Source organism: Cydia strobilella, chromosome 9 (genome assembly GCF_947568885.1).
Source record: "Cydia strobilella chromosome 9, ilCydStro3.1, whole genome shotgun sequence".
Classification (NCBI taxonomy): domain Eukaryota; kingdom Metazoa; phylum Arthropoda; class Insecta; order Lepidoptera; family Tortricidae; genus Cydia; species Cydia strobilella.
In genome coordinates, this window is record NC_086049.1 from 1,424,191 (window position 1) to 1,442,941 (window position 18,751).

The window sequence follows — 18,751 nt, forward strand, 5'->3', positions numbered from 1 at the left end:
AGGCCAATTCGAACTGCGACATTAAAATGATATCTAAACAATGTCATTTAGTTATCACCCACAAGTGCATTTCTCTCGTACATATATTGGAGCGAGCAGCAAAATGATATAATTAAGATATCATTTTGATGTCAAAGTGTAACTGTTTGAATGCGACTTAGAAATCATTTTGATTTCTATTCATGTCTGATGTCCACAATAGGGTACTTGACTACTAGCCATATCAGCTTCTTTTTTCGAACTGTCTAAACGATTTTGCGAGTTTATATGAAACACTAGCATGTGACGTCACGCTCAAATTACCTATAGTTTTATACGGGTTTTAAAATAGAAATTGTGTCTTAAAATAACTGCTGCCTACGTTTCTCTATTAATCTTTTGGTGCTCTATTTTATGCATGGTGTAAAATAATTTATTTTAAAAACAGTCAACTACCCTATTGCATGAAGGTGTTAGGTAAAAAAAAAACAATAATAAATTAAATCTTAGCATTTATTTTGCGTAAGAATATTGGATACAAATTGCCGTATCAAATATTTAAAAATGCCATGCTAGAGAAGATTGTACAGTAAAAAAGCTTCGGCTCTACTTCATCACGCCCTTTATAAGGCATAAGGGTGTCAGAAATCACACAAAATTGAACCCTATCACTTTGAAACAAAGTTCAAAATCATGTGGGAAACATATTCCCTCTTTCCTTATAAAGGCTCAAGTGACAAACTTACGCTAAAAATAAGGATATATTTTAGAAAGCTCAACCCTATATCACATTGTGATGTTGTCTCGCTCGCGCGCGCCAGCTGCCTCGCTCGGCGCTCCACGCACAGCGCGCACAGTGTTGCCACATATAAGTTACAAAAAGCACAGATACCAAATATTTGTTGGCGCAATGTTTCAGCCAATCGTGTGGCGTTATTTACGCGCAAAATTCTCTCCCGTTGCTGTTACTATTTTAAGAGAAAGTGTTATACCAACAAATATACTTGTAAATTATTGTAATGTAACTTGTATATTATGGGTAAACTGTAACGCGCTGGTCGCTACGACACTGAATAAAGTCGAATAAGGTACAAAGTGTTAAAATCGCAAAACAGTGAATATAAAATTAAAAAAATCTACAAAAAAAGTTAAAAAAATATTGCATAAAACTTTCCATTCATTATAATTTAATAAAATTATTATTTACTGAATATACAATCGATTCCGAAGTAAAAGCTTAAGTTTAAAAATTGACAATAAAAACGTGGTTTTGCTCTGATTTGACATGGGAACTTAAAAGCTAACTATAATAAAATACTCTAGTCATTACCTATTTGTCAAAAAACTTTATTAACTATTCACCTAAATACAATTCTCATTATAAAAAAAGAAATAAATAGGCACATCGCATTCACTCTGAATGTCCGAAGTTAAACTTAACTAGATTGGTACATCAATTCACATGTCCTTAACTATAAATATTAGACAATCCACAATCTTATTGCAGGTTGCAGTACAACGTACGTTGCTATGGCTCGGTTTTGTACACAAATAATCGTCCAACCAGTGTATTTTGAGGGTAAATTCATAAGTAACCTGTCTGAGGTTTCATATAATGTTAAGTACAAGTTTGAGTGTATTTCGGAATTAAAAGTACATGTTTCAACAAAAAATACACCGAAAGCTTAACAAGAAACACACAGGCGAAAACAGGCAAAGTTTAACTATACATTGCGTCAAATAATACTACCGATAATGTACAAAACAATAATATACAACTAGTTGAAACTTTGAATAATAAAATGCGGAAATTCTTAAGATTAAGTTCCTAAATATCGGTAGGAAACTATTTCAGAAAAAGGAAATATAATGGCAGTAGAAGTAGCAATTATTAAGGTCAACTATTATTTTGAAAAACAGAAAAACACAAACTTTGAAATAAGTAATCGATATTATTATTTGTAAAAAATATTGTTAAAAAACAATTAAATTAAAATGTAGGCAATCGCTGTAGGAGTCTTAAGACTTGTCGGGCTTGCCGCTAAAAAGGTTAAAACTCGAAATAATTATAAATTAGTTTTAAAACAATGCATTTTATAACTATTTTTACTCAAACTAATTGCTAAAGCTTATACTTTGAGGAAATATATAAACAAGTTAAGAAGTTGCTGCTCTTGTTTTTCTTATTTAATTTATTATGATTAATTTTAATTATATTTGAAGCCAAAAGTAGTCAGCGATCGTCAATGGTAAAGATATGACGGTAAAAAATTATAATGCTCGAACCATTTTAAGATGGCGGAAGCTATTTAAAATACCATAAGTAATGTTGTAGTACTTAATTGATATTTTATAATATAACCAACACATTTGGAAATTAATTTTTAACAAGCAGAAACGTCTGCGATCGATGCTATTAAGCTTAGAATAAATTCCATTAGAATAAAATCCAGAGGCCGTGAGTTCAAGTCTCACCCAAAGCAGTAATTTTTCCACTTTTAACATTTGGAAATGACAAATATGGCTACGTTACGTATGTAATATGTATTACGATTTTTTTTAAACAATTTATATACGGTCTGTATATTTTCACCATGGTTCCCGTCATATAAATAATTAAATACACTGATAATTGTAGATATTATTTCAATGCAATAAAGTCTACTTACACTTTCCACTTGTTGAAAGTGGTTCGGTTATATTACAAAAGATCAAATTATAACGACGGGTCTTAACACGTTTTCCTTTAAAACCCGCAGTTACCGTTTAGATTAACTCGATTAATTAATATTCTCTCCCACCATTTCAATAAAACATCGACCCTGAATACGAATTGAATCGTCTGACGAACAAGCAACGATCCACACGGCCGGTATCCGCCTAACTTGTAAGCGCTAGGGTTGGACTCGATTATATTTTTATCGATATCGGTATTTAGTTGATCGATGTTTGCAGTTAGTTGGTGTGTGGTGTGGCTGTGGCGCCGGCGGGCGCGACGGGCACGGCGAGCGGCTCGCGCTGGCGGTCGAACATCTCCAGGATGAGTTTGGGGTCAGTCCCGGCCGGGACCGTCACGGTGCCCGTCTGTGTAACGGTAACGGTAACGGTAACGTGGTTCATGAGTACCAGCGCACGTTCTTTTCGGCTGCGCGCAGCGGCCGCGATGTGCCCGGCTCTGAACGATTTGAACGTTCACAAAAGTTTTTAAGTATTAAACGGGACATAATTATTACAGTTTTAATGGTGATGGGATGAGATTGTCGATCAGAACGGACACATTGCGGACGCCACAACACAGCTATCGTCATATTTATGTTAGTAGATAAATGCTACTTGTTATTTGTTATATTAACTACTACTTAAGTCTGAACACCACGGTTAAATAACGAAAAATTACAAAGGCAATTATTTTATATAATCAAATCAAAAGAATATTATAATGGGTTGCATTTTATATTACAGTTTTAATAAGAAATATGCATTAAATCCTTAGAAACCCTTGTATTAGCCAAGTAAAGACAAACAAAAAAAATTATTTTTAGTTATTCCAACTCAATACTAGCTAAATAATAATGTTTAAGCCATATAATTAAACTAAATATCATGCAAGGTAAAATAGACTTTAAAAGTTATATAAGATAGATATTAAAGCAAAATGTGGGATACCTCGATACGGGTGATGACTCCTTCCTCGCGATTGTGTTCTAGGACTACAAACAAAAACATAAAGCGCCCGTCAAACATACAAACAAACATTAAACATAAATAAACTACGATTTTGGTGTATGAAGCAAGTCATATTGGTCACGCTAATGATATTGAATCAGAATCACATAAAGTTACAAAAAATTTCACCATGAAACAAATAACACAAGAGGAATACATACTAAATAAAAAATTCAAATCGCTTTAAGCCCAATGTTTTTTTAGTAGGTATTTTTATTTATTTATAGCAACAGTGGCGAATACAAGTACGGCCTTTTGTACTGGTATGCATAACTTCTTTCTGTGACCGATATAACTTTAACACAAAATTAATGCTTTTCCATGACATATTAATTTATTATGACAAATAAAATAAACAGTAAACAGAAGAGGATAAATATCTAGTTTGGAAGTATTGCTAGGATGAAATTAAAATATTTCAATATAAAGCCATTGCAAGGCGAATATGCTCATGCGAGTTCTGTTTGGCTATAAAATCATAAATAGTATATGTATAATTATAATGCTCAGCATAATATAAGCTTCTTGCGCATATCGTGAATAATGTAGTTTAGGAACTCTTTTGTTACTATTATAAGTCATTACGAGTATATTTAAAGTGATATTTATTACATAAAAAAATACTATATCTTGACGCTAAATGTCGATTACGAAAATAATCACTATTTTGGTTACAAGCATGTCAACGGGATTAGCCGTCTATGTATTATTAGTCTATGACGGTGTTGCATAAAAATATTCGACAGTGTAACATTTATGTGCATTTGTTTTGCATTAATGTATGCATAAACATTCTATTAAAAAAAAATCTCATATAACTGAAAGGCCATAAGCGGCTCATTCGTCTCATACAATTTCCTTCTTTAAAAGTCCCCGGCCAGCTCGGCCGAATTTCACCTTCCCATACAAACGGAGTTTCGTTCTCATTTTAAAACTATGTGTTGGATTGCAATGAAACTTTGCACATACAGTGACATGAGACGAGGTATATCTAGGTCTGTAATTAGTTTATATAGCTCCAGTTTATAAAACAGACGAAATAGAGTAAAAACAAGTTTTGTATGAAAAACTTTAATTCGCTGTATTTTTTTAACTATGGTATTTGAAGCTACATTAACTAATTACAAACATAGATATACCTTATCCTATTGTAACAAAGTTTCCGAGCAAACTAGCTAGTCGTTTTAAAATAAGAGCGTAACTACGTTTGTATGGAGAACCGAACTTACTGGGGCCCCTTAAGTAATTAGTGTGAGGTGTTATGTTGGCGTGTACTCACTGTTCTCGGTGACGGTGGTGGTGGTGGCGGTGCCGTTGTTTTCCGCGTTGTTTTCGTTAACCGCCGTCCGCGTCGTGGTCTTCACCACCATCGAACTGGTGTTTACTTGCGAGTTCTGTTGTCAAGAGTTAACAAGCTTAATTAGAGAATGCTACTAGATTTTGAAGATATTCTACTAAGGGTTACTTGCACCATCCAGGGTGAGCCACGAACTCGGTAACACAGTTAAATTGTACTGGTAACTCCTGATTTAACCGATTAACCCCGAATTAGTGGCTAACCCTGGATGGAGCAAGTGACCCTAAATAGCGTAACTTAAAATGAATCTTGGCCTCAGACACGAGAGCTCGCCTCTATTTTCGATTATACGCTGTCTCTCGTCAAATTAAGCCAGCTCCAAGCTCTTTCATATAATTGAAGACCTAATTGATAAAGCAGGCAGAATTGAATCTTTTCTGAGAAAGGATTTTTCTTGAAGATATATCCAAATAAATGCATTATTTGTAGTCTCATTTCAGGACTTTGTCTCGTTTAGGTGCACACCAGGACATGTACCATGTCAGGAATCAGGACGGCCGTGTCGTAAATGACATTCCGTAAATTCCGTTACAAGCTCCAAAATTGCTGTACTTTTTTTTAATAGTTTTCAGACAAATCAGTGGTTACAACTACATCCTGTAAATGACGTTTTTTTTTCTTAATAGTTTCAAACATCGTTACATACTTTAAATGATTAATATTATACCTGCAGGTTAATGTTGAGCTCAGGCTCGGGTTGCGCGGTGTGGTCGCGCACGGAGTCCACGGTGATGTCGGCCGACGCGGCCGTCACGTCGTGAGGCGCTTCTACTGCCTCCTCCTGCGGGGTCAGATTAGAGAGAAAGAGTTAGAAATAGTTTCGGGATTACTTAGGAACCTTTAGATAACCAATAAAAGTCGATACAAAAGGAAAGATAATCATTTAAATTACACAAACTAGCGAAAAAGTGTGAAAATAAAAATTAAAAATATCACTTACAGTTTCACGTCACACAATACCTACGCGAGGCGACGTGTGTAGCCCAAAAGTGTTAGCGCGGGGATGTGAGGGACAAGAGGGTACCCCTAAAACGCCCCTGAAGTTTAGGGGAATTTTAATTCAGGGCATGAACTCATAAGCAAACAGTGGTCGCCGACTCACCTTGTGCTCTCCGTTAGTCAGCGGCGCCTCCTCGGCCGGCCCCCGCAGCTCCACCGCCCAGGGCGCCAGCAACACTTGGCACTGCGCTATCGTCACCTAAAACAATAGTACATTATTGTCGAGGCTCGGAAGTAGCTACTTGCTGGCTGAGGATTCGTTTTAAACGGACGACCTTGGGAGTCCGTTTAATTGAATCCGAAGCCAACAAGTAGCCTTCCAGCAGAGTCATATATAGTGCTTTTCTCAAAAATGGCGCAATTAATACAAATAAAATAGAAATATTTTACAGAAGCAATGAATGAATGAATGAATGAATATTCTTTATTTCGGACCATGTCCATATACAATTGAATAACATGTAAAATTAATATTAAATTATATAATAAATTACAATAAAATGTTAATGTTCTTATGTACATATTTTCACAGAAAAAAGTAAAAAGATTTGCTTTGCCGCCGTTTTACTTTTTTAATTAAAAATAGAAGTGTATTTTTCTGCTGAAAATACGCCAAGCTATTTGAGACACCTAAATAATCGCGGTACCAACATTATAATAATAAGTACTGGACATCTGTTTAATGGACCTATGCCTTCATTTGATATGGCCACTTCTTTTTTTTTTTTAATAACCTGTAGTATCCCACTGCTGGGCAAAGGCCTCTTCCATAGATTTCCATGACTCCCGTTGTTGAGCTGTTTCCGGCTAGTTATTAGTGAAGGTGTCTAAGTCGTCCCGCCATCTCATGGCCACTTCAACTTTTAAAAAGTTTGGAACTCGACAAATAATGGATTTTATTTGCAATATTGCAGTCCTGAAATCGAGACTGCAATGTTTTTAACTTTTTAATTTTTTGACTGACCATAAACTACGCACTTCGCGACCTACTTTTTAACCGGCAACGTCGACTTTGCCGTCCATTTTTGAGAAAATAAAGATTGTTACTTCCCATGAAGATTTCGTACATTGACGCGTCTGTTCCTGTCTCTATATTTACATATATGAACTATACGAAGAGTTTAACTCGCCTAGCGTCCTTACTTTACTTATTAATATCGCAACAAGCTTTTATAATATGTCAAGATGTATTATAGGTTAAGTTTTATATTTTACACCAAATAGAGTATTTAAATATTTAAGAAGAGAATCCTTTCACTCAGAAAAGAGAGCTATTCTGAACACTATTTATTTAATATTGTCTTCGGTTACCGCGATAGTTACTCATGAAATAAAACTACGAAAACGGATTATATCGCGTATAATACATCCCGACGTTTCGAACTATTTATTTATTTTATTATTTTATTAAAGACAACAAATGGTCCAATGAGTGTTTGTTGATCCTAGCCTACGTTAGTACTTAATAATAAACATAGATTTTGTCCTTTGACACAGTTTCCACATCATAGGACAATCAAGCTTATTAGCTATCATGTTTAAGATGCTATTACTGCTCCCACGTACCCTACTTAAGAGCGAGGACGTTTTCTTACGCCAGATAGCGTCGAAGCTATCAGTCCACGCCTCAGCAAACATAGTCGACGCGCTGCAGTATCGTGGAAGCCGTAGTAGCACCCTAAATGCGTTGTTATTGCAAATAGACGCGGGAAAATGATTGGACACTTAATGCGACACGACTACTAATTTAAAACTATCCTGGAGGGGCGGATAGGAAGCAAGCGGGGTAGAGGAAAACGCAGACGCAGCTTTTTAGATCAAGTGAAAGAAAAAGTAGGGGTCGTGTCGTATCAAACAGTCAAAGAGCTGGCGCAGGATAGGGAAAGCTGGAAGATACTCCACCCACAAGAGAATAACTTAAGTTATGAAAGTATTTCTATTCTATTTCATATCTAAGTATAAATTATGATTTCAATAAATGCTTGTTTAGAACTTTTTTTAATGAATCTCGTTATGTTTGCGTCGTTTTATTACAGATTTCCTATGGCCACCGTCCAGCTCCATCATCAGAGACCAGGTCCATGTGGGTCTCAAATGGGTCTTTATCTTGCAAGATACGACCCATACAAACATACATACATTGCAAGTTAAATAAAAGCTTGTAAAATTATTAACTTGACATAGACACAAACCGTTGAATCTGTTGCTACCGCGATTGACATCGTACTTTCCAATACAACGTCAGGCAAATTGCAATCACTCATTTTCGTAAAAGGGTTAACTTTAATCAACTAAATTTCAAATTACTGCAAATCACACTCACGATGCAGACAAAATCCGGTCTTATCGCAAAAAAGCGACCTCTTCCACCTTAAGAATCGGAATTTGTCAAGAATTTAAGACGCTCGGAATATGTCAAAGATGTGCCAGGATAACTTTTGGAACCGGATCGCTATATTAGCTTTCAGGGAGAGAGGGTTATGTAATGAACGATCGGCGCGCGCATCTTTATGATATGTCAATATCTCTCGAGATTATTTAATGTTGACAAACAAAGCCACGTTAGAAAAAATATGAGATATCTGCTCTAGTTGTACAAATAACCACTTTATACAAAAAAAGTCGCAACACAGGAAATAAAATGCGTTTGTACGGGACAGCCCGTGGAATGCTCCTACTAAGACTCCGCTGTCTGTCTGTCCGTCTGTCACTAAGCTGTATCTCTGGAGCCGTGATAGCTAGACAGTTGAAATTTTCACAGATGATGTATTTCTGTTGCCGCTATAACAACAAATACTAAAAACTGAATAAAATAAATATTTAAGCTTACAACAAACGTGATTTTTTTTCGTATATAATGGCACGGAACCCTTTGTGCGCGAGTCCGACTCGCACTTGGCCGGTTTTTTTCTTTATAAAATGTATAAAAAATATAACATTTAAAACCTTCGCGCTTTGAACACATATTAAATCACATTTATAATCGGGTCTATCGCGATTTTATTTTGTTACTTACCTTCATTTACCTGTGTCGAAACGTCGGTAAATAAAGGTAACAAAATAAATACGCGATATACCCGATTATAAATGTGGTTTAATATGTGTACAAAAAATATTCCATTGCTTTTTGATAACTATAATGCTCTAAACCTAGGTGTCTAGAAAGAACCATTTGATCCTGGATTGAAATGAAATCGGTTGGAATAATTAACATTTTACGGCTTTTTTAGAAAGAACCATTTGATCCTGGATTGAAATGAAATCGGTTGGAATAATTAACATTTTACGGCTTTTTTAGAAAGAACCATTTGATCCTGGATTGAAATGAAATCGGTTGGAATAATTAACATTTTACGGCTTTTTTAGAAAGAACCATTTGATCCTGGATTGAAATGAAATCGGTTGGAATAATTAACATTTTACGGCTTTTTTTCCAAAGTATTTTAACGTAGCAGGATGGGATTTGTTAGCTAACCTGAATGACTCGTTGAAAAACTCCTTTCCATATTTAGTAAATGATGTTTTTTACCTTTGTGGCGGAGAGTGTGATCCGTTGCAGCTCCGACGACGAGTGCAGGTAGAGAGCCTCGCCTCGCTTCGAAAAGCACAGGCTGGAAATGCCGCTGCAATACAAAAACACGATAAATTCATGTCTGTAACTTTGTAATTTAAAGGTTAAGGGCCGGTTGCACCAACCACAGTTGACGGACTGACTAAAGTCACTCAGCAGTGAACTATGAGACTTTCCATACAATCAAATTTTGCGAACTCTTTAACGGTGACTGCAGACGGATTGGTGCAACCGACCCTAAGTCTAATAGGGATGATGACATGTTGAATTTTATAACAAAATCTAGTAACATAGATAGCAAATGACCAATTTATCACAATAATGTAGATATTAAAATAATATATGAAAAAAAAAAATATATTTTTCCCTTTAAATTTATTCTAAGCTTAATAGCATCGATCGCAGACGTTTCTGTTTGTTAAAAAATAATGTATATGGAAATAATACAAAAATATAGGACAAAGTTTCAAAATTTAAGTAATTTTTTAACTTCCAAAAAGGAATAAAGTAAACGCAATATTTCACCGACAAAAACGCAATTTTCTTGTTTTGTCCATACATTCAAAATGGGCTCTCAGTGACCTTGACGTCACGTTCACTTATCGTTTTGTTAGGAGCGTTTCGCGAGTGAAGTACGACTGTCGGACATTGACTATCATTTCTGACTTTCGTACTGATTTAATGCTGTGGGTCCCATATAGACATTTGATCCTCAAAATAAACCTGATCGATTGATACCATTCATAAAAATTTGTCATCTAACATTTAAGACTTTCGCGTTTTGAACACATATTAAATCACAGTGAAACCTCACTAATAGTGAAACCTGTGTCGAAACGTCGGTAAATAAAGGTAACAAAATAAGTTACTAAAGTCGATAGGTGTTTACGCGCCCCCACGGTACGCGATGGTACGTGCCCCTGCTGGCCGAGCCGCACGCGCGCACCGGGTTGATGCGCATGCGCACGGCCCCAAGGAAGAGAGCCACCAGCACATTTAACCAAGTTGCCAATCCAACTGACGTATTTTATGTTCCGAGAGTGAATTTGTAAAAGTTACATTGTTTGTGTGTGTGTTATTCTTAGTTATAGTATGTATATACCTAAGTTATAGTAGTACAGTTTATTTAATATTTTTTAATGTTAATAGCCTGTCTACACTATCGCATTGGGAAATTGTAAAGATAGCTGTAAGATTAAAAAAAAAATCGCGATAGACTCGACTTTAAATGTGATTGAATTAGTCATCTAGCCTATTACGGTTAATGAGTAGTACTACTACTAACTTGATGTCCTCCTTGCGGACCGCGGCGGCGTTGAGCTGGCGGCGCAGCTCGGGGCTGAGCACCAGGCAGTCGCCGAGGTTGGTGAGGCACAGCAGGCACCACTCGCGGTGCGCCGCCCCACCCCCGCCCCCGCCCCCACCACCGCCCCCGCCACCACCCCCGCCCGCCCCGGCGCACTCGAACCACGCGAACGCCGTCCGCCGGACCTGACAAAAACAAACAGAACTACTTACAACTTGAACTGAAGTTAATTGAACATTGGGGAGCAAATGTTTATCAAAAATTTATTAGGCCAATACTAACGTCAAACGTCACTTTTGACACAGACAGATCAGTATCGTATCGCTGTGACATCTTATGAGCATTGTTGTCATGTCCACATACACCATCCAGGCTAAAACGGTGGCATATCGAGCACAGTTTTGCAAATGTTATTAATTAAGTAATTACCTAATTAATGTAACTGTAGGTATACTTTTATTTGACATTGTATTTATTGGTATTTATTGTGCTAATTTTAATTTAATTGTTAAATTTTGAAATTTAATTGAAAATTAGTTGCCTGAGGAAAGAAAAGTACAATCAGCGAATAAAAGCCTGTAGCAAAAACTTATTTATTTTAACAACTGATGGGACACATAATGATGTCTCTGTTTGGCCCGATCGTTGCCTGGTAGAGAATGCCATTAGGCATTAAGTCCGCCACTTTTAAATTATTTTTCTGTTTTGTGCAATAGAGTTAAAATAAATAAATAAATAAATTAATCCTACAAATAATGTATGAGGGTATGTACTCACCCTAGCGCCCTCGTGCGCCGTAAGCTTGTACTTGTGATGGGGCTTGAGCGACGGCAGCGTGAACACCTTGAACTGTTCCTCCGACGTGATGCACACGCGGTGCGTGCCCGGCTCCGGCAACGATGCCACGCCTCGCTCCACCTGCCAGATAGAGATACCATTACTGCTAATATAATTAGAAGAAATTACATTACTGTTAGAAGGAATAGAATCAGGCGTTACTTTGTGGAAATGTATATTAATTAATACTAAAATATTACGTCGAGTACCGTGATGCCTATGACGGGCGCGCGATGTTTGAGCTGGATCTCTTACCTCTAAAGGATCTGGCAGCGGTACGGCAGCTCCGTCGAGTACCGTGATGCCTATGACGGGCGCGCGATGTTTGAGCTGGATCTCTTACCTCTAAAGGATCTGGCAGCGGTACGGCAGCTCCGTCGAGTACCGTGATGCCTATGACGGGCGCGCGATGTTTGAGCTGGATCTCTTACCTCTAAAGGATCTGGCAGCGGTACGGCAGCTCCGTCGAGTACCGTGATGCCTATGACGGGCGCGCGATGTTTGAGCTGGATCTCTTACCTCTAAAGGATCTGGCAGCGGTACGGCAGCTCCGTCGAGTACCGTGATGCCTATGACGGGCGCGCGATGTTTGAGCTGGATCTCTTACCTCTAAAGGATCTGGCAGCGGTACGGCAGCTCCGTCGAGTACCGTGATGCCTATGACGGGCGCGCGATGTTTGAGCTGGATCTCTTACCTCTAAAGGATCTGGCAGCGGTACGGCAGCTCCGTCGAGTACCGTGATGCCTATGACGGGCGCGCGATGTTTGAGCTGGATCTCTTACCTCTAAAGGATCTGGCAGCGGTACGGCAGCTCCGTCGAGTACCGTGATGCCTATGACGGGCGCGCGATGTTTGAGCTGGATCTCTTACCTCTAAAGGATCTGGCAGCGGTACGGCAGCTCCGTCGAGTACCGTGATGCCTATGACGGGCGCGCGATGTTTGAGCTGGATCTCTTACCTCTAAAGGATCTGGCAGCGGTACGGCAGCTCCGTCGAGTACCGTGATGCCTATGACGGGCGCGCGATGTTTGAGCTGGATCTCTTACCTCTAAAGGATCTGGCAGCGGTACGGCAGCTCCGTCGAGTACCGTGATGCCTATGACGGGCGCGCGATGTTTGAGCTGGATCTCTTACCTCTAAAGGATCTGGCAGCGGTACGGCAGCTCCGTCGAGTACCGTGATGCCTATGACGGGCGCGCGATGTTTGAGCTGGATCTCTTACCTCTAAAGGATCTGGCAGCGGTACGGCAGCTCCGTCGAGTACCGTGATGCCTATGACGGGCGCGCGATGTTTGAGCTGGATCTCTTACCTCTAAAGGATCTGGCAGCGGTACGGCAGCTCCGTCGAGTACCGTGATGCCTATGACGGGCGCGCGATGTTTGAGCTGGATCTCTTACCTCTAAAGGATCTGGCAGCGGTACGGCAGCTCCGTCGAGTACCGTGATGCCTATGACGGGCGCGCGATGTTTGAGCTGGATCTCTTACCTCTAAAGGATCTGGCAGCGGTACGGCAGCTCCGTCGAGTACCGTGATGCCTATGACGGGCGCGCGATGTTTGAGCTGGATCTCTTACCTCTAAAGGATCTGGCAGCGGTACGGCAGCTCCGTCGAGTACCGTGATGCCTATGACGGGCGCGCGATGTTTGAGCTGGATCTCTTACCTCTAAAGGATCTGGCAGCGGTACGGCAGCTCCGTCGAGTACCGTGATGCCTATGACGGGCGCGCGATGTTTGAGCTGGATCTCTTACCTCTAAAGGATCTGGCAGCGGTACGGCAGCTCCGTCGAGTACCGTGATGCCTATGACGGGCGCGCGATGTTTGAGCTGGATCTCTTTCGCCAGCGTGCACGTGACCTGGTACAAAAACACATTGATGTATTTAAATTATTTTGTAAACAGAATCTAGTAATTCTAGTATATAAATGTTAGAGAGAGTACTGAATAGGATAGGCCATATCCAGTGTGGGGATCAGCAAAAATGTAACAGTTATTATAATATTTAGTGAAATAAACATTTTGTATTGTGTGACTGACAGATTGACGTAATTTACGTGTATAATCATGTTTGAAAGGAAAGAACAAAAATGATGTACCTGTTCATCTTTCCTCTTGTTGGTGTTGGGGATGCTTAGTGTAAACGCGTACACGGTGCCGTTGTTGGTGCCGGCCCAGAGTGTGGGTGTTGAGCTTTGTGCTGTAATACAACACATTATTAATAACGCATTCAATTTCGGGATCGTCTCCAGTGCTAATACGTACTTCTGAAGTTAACTACGCCTTATAATTGCTACATGGCAATTTTATACAAAATTTAGCACCAAATAAGCATTCTTATATATTTGGCAACACTGCATTGATGATGATGTGAAGCGTTAAATTTTCAAATAGGTAAGAATGTTAACATAACATAACATAACTTCTACTAGTGATATAATGGTATCGATCGACTCTATCTGCTATGTAACTTACTGTTGATTAGGAACGTCCGTGCGAAGTATAGACACCGCACCATGGAACCGAAACCGTCGTCGTTGGATCTCGCTTCGACTGCCCGCTCCACTGGTTTCACGTCTGCTTCTTCTACTGGTGATGGTAACGGTTTTTTGATTGGCTGTACAGAAAAATAACGATTATGATATTTTAGATTACTGTTACAGTTTTATACATTCAATAATCAAAGGAACCTGGCAGGGACTTTTAGAAAACGTGCCGAGCTGAACAAGGCTAATATGTGTCGGGTATAGTCAAGTCTGCGCGGGAGAGCCGAGTCGGGGCTGTTGAATTGACTCGCGGAGGGAGATGCCCGCAAAGTGCACTTTACGCGTTGTCAATAGAGTTCATTATTACATGCGCCGGCGAGGCGGGGCCGATGAGTGAACGACTCGCGGGTACTCGAGCTAAAGCACACCTTATGCGTCGGATATAAGGTTCATTATTACCTGCGCGGGCGAGGTGGGGCTGGGGGCGGTGGTGGCGCGGCGCTGGGAGCGGCCCTTGCGGAGTCGCCGGAAGGACTCCCGCAGCGACTTCTTGAATGACTTGCGGCGGGAGATGGGCGTGTCGCCTGCGCCGGAGTGGTCTAAAACAACGAATATTTATTAAAGCTGCAATAAGCTCGTATGTTACAAACTTTAAATATTATCATAGAAATAAAAATGGATTATAAATTAGTTCAGTAAATATAAAATTTACCATTTAACATGTTTTTTTTTTATACTTGGATAGTTATCGGAAACGTTATGGGTTTGTACTGCAAGAAAGATGTGATACCGTGCGGGTTGAGCGTGCACTTGACGGCGAGCGAGCGCGCCTGTATGGCGTCGAGCGCGCACAGCCCGTGCGCCGTGCCCGCGCACACCACGCCCCACTCCCACTGCGCCGCCAGCGCCGTCACCGCGGCCGGCGGGGACAGCTGCGCCACCGACGTCGCCTGTACCACAAACGTAAACTCTACATTATTATATATACAGGAAACTTGCCATCAAGAGCACAGCGCACACAAGCGCTTCACAATGTTACATTTTATACAGATCTTTTCTCCAAAAAATGAGACGCAATCAAAACCACACAAATAAATATTTATTTTTATTTTTTTATTTTTTTTACTTAGAAACAAACAGTCTCTTATATTAAGGTGGTTCCCTGAGCCAGAAGGTGAAAAATCTCCTTATATGATCATGTTTTTCTAAGAGGCGTTGATATTCGTAGACGTGGAAAAAATATATGTAGTTCTTGACTATATTATCTTTAATATCATAGCTTCCGATACACGAATTATGACACTTCGCTCGATACAATTAATTCCCAAAGTAACCTCTAACTCGGACTTTTAATCCAACTTTACTCGGTTATTTATTATGTTATACTATAAACAAAAAAAGAAGAAAAAACAATCTTAACTTAAATAGTAATTTCATAGCTTTCGAATTTTGATATTGTAGGGTAACGTTTTTAAAATAAATAAAAATCGACAAAATTCGATCAAAATGGACACTTGGCGCGCATGCTCTTTCCCGTACTTTCTTGCGAAATGTGACAGAGACAGCAGCAAACCGATGGAACGGCCTTAATAAGTATACCATAGAAGACGCAAATGCATCTAATTCGCGTGTCTGAACCCCGACCGAGCGTCGAGGTTGACCGTCGCCGTTTACAATGTACGCGCGTCAGTTGTTGCAGCCGGACGTCCGTGAAAACTTAAAAAATGCTTCGTTACATGATAATTAACTGCGACAGCCCAAAAATTGTGAGCACCCAAAGGCAAGAACACATTTCACAGATAAGAAATTTGAAAATTATAACTTTGTATTAAAAAGTCGGCACGCTTGGTTTCAATACAAATCGTGGTATATGCGTCATCTAGCGTATATATTAAATCTGTGATCAAAACAGACAACATACTTTTACACTAATATGCTAGGCTCATTCAACCGATCACCCAGCAGCGTATACGCTTTACATGTTGCTGCGTAAAGTGCCATCGACATCTTTTACGCTGCCATGTAGTCGGCCCTTTGTAATATATAAACATACAAAAGTATTTGAAACGAGGCGACACTTTACAGTATATTATGGTGTCCGAATGTCACTTATAAGCTCTCCCGTATCTTAAAAATCCTAACCATAGTAGGTATATAACGTGTTTTATTTTAAAAAAGATAATTAAACCGTTTACCTGGTAACCCTGCGAGAATGTGAGTGTGCCGGCGCGTAGAGTGAGCTGATCGTGGCCCTTCCACACGAACCCGTCGCGATCCGACACGATGTTTACTGCCACCGACTATAATAAAAATAATACATACAGTACACTTGTGGTCCTATACTAATTAGCTCTCAAATCTATTATTACTTTAATGAAATTTAATCCTTGTCCAGCCCCCCCCCCCCCCCCAAATCTACAAGGTTTTCTCAAAAAATGCAATTATATTCCAATTAATTCACATTTCTCAAAAGTGCAATCTATTTTGAACCTTAAAACGGAATGCTAACGTTAAAATTCTATTGGCGCGTCTAATATGCCTGGAAGAGGGTCAAACAATTATCAAGGAATACATATATTATATAGTTCCATTTGTTTCGTTTGGTTTGATTTTAAAAACAAAAAAAAATCAACTTGTTGGTTGTAATAAGGTTCACTTTATGAATTTTGGATTTTTGTGTTTAAATAAATAAAATAGACGTGCGATCTTGTACGGGTTTATTAAGCGACTAAATGATGGTTATAAATAGAAAGAGAAGGCAGTAATGTAATGAAACATGCATGCATAAGGTTCATTTTTAACACAACATACCGCCCACCAAAAGGACACTTACGTCCTTTTCCTAACTTTACAATAGTACAATTTAACTTGATCAAATTGACATTACAAAGTTTCAGTATCAATGGGCAACGCACATAATTTAGATATAGATCGTTTCACTATAGCACTACCAGATTTAACACTGTACACTCTAGTAAAACCGTCTTCAGCAGGATGTTTGTCCATAATGCGGCCCAGTGACCATTTGCCTGGAGGCAAGTTATCAGTTTTGATAAGCACTATGTCCCCTATTTTAAACTCTTTTTCTTTTTTCAGCCATTTAGGTCTTTGTTGCAGTCTAGATAGATACTCATCTTGCCATCGACGCCAAAAATCTGCTAACAGTTTCTGCGTGAGTTGCCAGCGGGACAAGGTATGTATTTTACATTCTTTATAATCTGCTGCTGGAACAACGATTGGGGCTTCACCTATCAAGAAATGTCCTGGGGTGGGTATTGCAGCGTTTTCAGGGTCTGAGTTATCGACGGGACATAGGGGCCGAGAATTCAAACAGGCCTCGGACTCGGAAAGTACGGTCGTCATTTCTTCGAACGTCAAATTTGTTGTCAGAACTCTCTTTAGATGGTATTTTATGGATTTGACGCCGGCTTCCCAAAGGCCTCCAAAGTTAGGGCTGTAAGCTGGAATGAAGTGCCACTGTGTGCCTTCGATTGCTAGTGTCTCTGCTATTGGTCCGGTAAATCTCAATTTTGCTTCATTCCAGGCTTCTACAAGTTCTTTGTTAGCACCTACGAAGTTTCTACCCTGGTCGCTCCACAGGTGAGTACATTTTCCTCTTCTAGCGACGAAGCGTTTGAATGCCGCTATGAATGCTTCTGAGGTAAGGTCTCCAACCAGTTCAATATGAATTGCTTTGACGGCCATACAAATGAAAATAGCTATGTACGCCTTCACAGTTTTTCCTCCTCGGCCTTTAGACGTCAATATCTGGTATGGCCCTGCAAAATCTACTCCACTGTGTAGGAATGGTCTCGAAGGAGTGACTCTCGTCTCCGGTAAATCTCCCATGATTTGCGGTTTCGACGTAGCATTTTGTTTTGCACAAGTAAGGCATTTCTGAATGTGTCTCTTGACTAAGGACTTTGCTCGTAATATCCAGTACTTAGAACGTAAGTAACATAGCATTTCAGCCAGAGTGCCGTGAAGCGTTCTTGTATGTGCATCAGCAATTATTAGTGGCACTAAAGAGTTCTTGTTTCCCAGAATGATTGGATGTTTTCTGTCTTCGTGTATATTTGCATATCTGAGGCGACCGCCCACCCTGAGGCATTTATTTTCATCTACGTATGGGGCGAGGGATCTTAGGGAGCTCTTTCTTTTCACTTGTTTATCTGATGTCAACCGTTCTATTTCTTCTTGATACTCTTCTTGCTGTACCATTTTTATGCAAATATTCATGGCGTTTTGTAATTCCATTGTAGTAATATCCTTATCAATGCCATCTGGATTTTTCTTGTGGTTTAAGAATCTTAGGCAATAGACAATACTTTTAAGTAGTTCAGTTAGGTTATCAAAATCTCCAAATTGTGTAGTCAATGCCTTTTCTTGTTTTTCCAGGTCCTCAATATTCAGGTAAGTTTGCATTTTCTGTACCTTTATTTCTTCATCTGTTGTAAAATCTCTTGTGTACTAATATTTATTTCTTTTTCAGAT

The 18,751-nt window shown here is 39.4% G+C and overlaps 1 protein-coding gene across 5 annotated transcripts in view; it reads right to left on the reverse strand.

Moving 5' to 3' along the window:
• Window positions 1–2,578: 2,578 nt before the first annotated feature.
• The window catches only part of LOC134744047 (lethal(2) giant larvae protein), a 74,270-nt gene continuing 58,097 nt past the window's right edge, over window positions 2,579–18,751 (reverse strand). For 2 of the 5 annotated variants that reach the window (XM_063677705.1, XM_063677703.1), the window contains exons 14-27: window positions 16,453–16,557; window positions 15,048–15,207; window positions 14,717–14,856; window positions 14,247–14,388; window positions 13,871–13,971; window positions 13,527–13,631; window positions 11,716–11,856; window positions 10,918–11,123; window positions 9,591–9,684; window positions 6,165–6,260; window positions 5,730–5,843; window positions 4,985–5,099; window positions 3,646–3,689; window positions 2,579–3,063 (exon numbers count right to left, since the gene is read on the reverse strand). In XM_063677705.1, the coding sequence (XP_063533775.1) occupies window positions 2,935–3,063; window positions 3,646–3,689; window positions 4,985–5,099; window positions 5,730–5,843; window positions 6,165–6,260; window positions 9,591–9,684; window positions 10,918–11,123; window positions 11,716–11,856; window positions 13,527–13,631; window positions 13,871–13,971; window positions 14,247–14,388; window positions 14,717–14,856; window positions 15,048–15,207; window positions 16,453–16,557 (1,692 nt within the window). In that variant the 3' untranslated portion in view covers window positions 2,579–2,934. The other 3 variants (XM_063677704.1, XM_063677706.1, XM_063677707.1) reach the window with 3 other exon arrangements.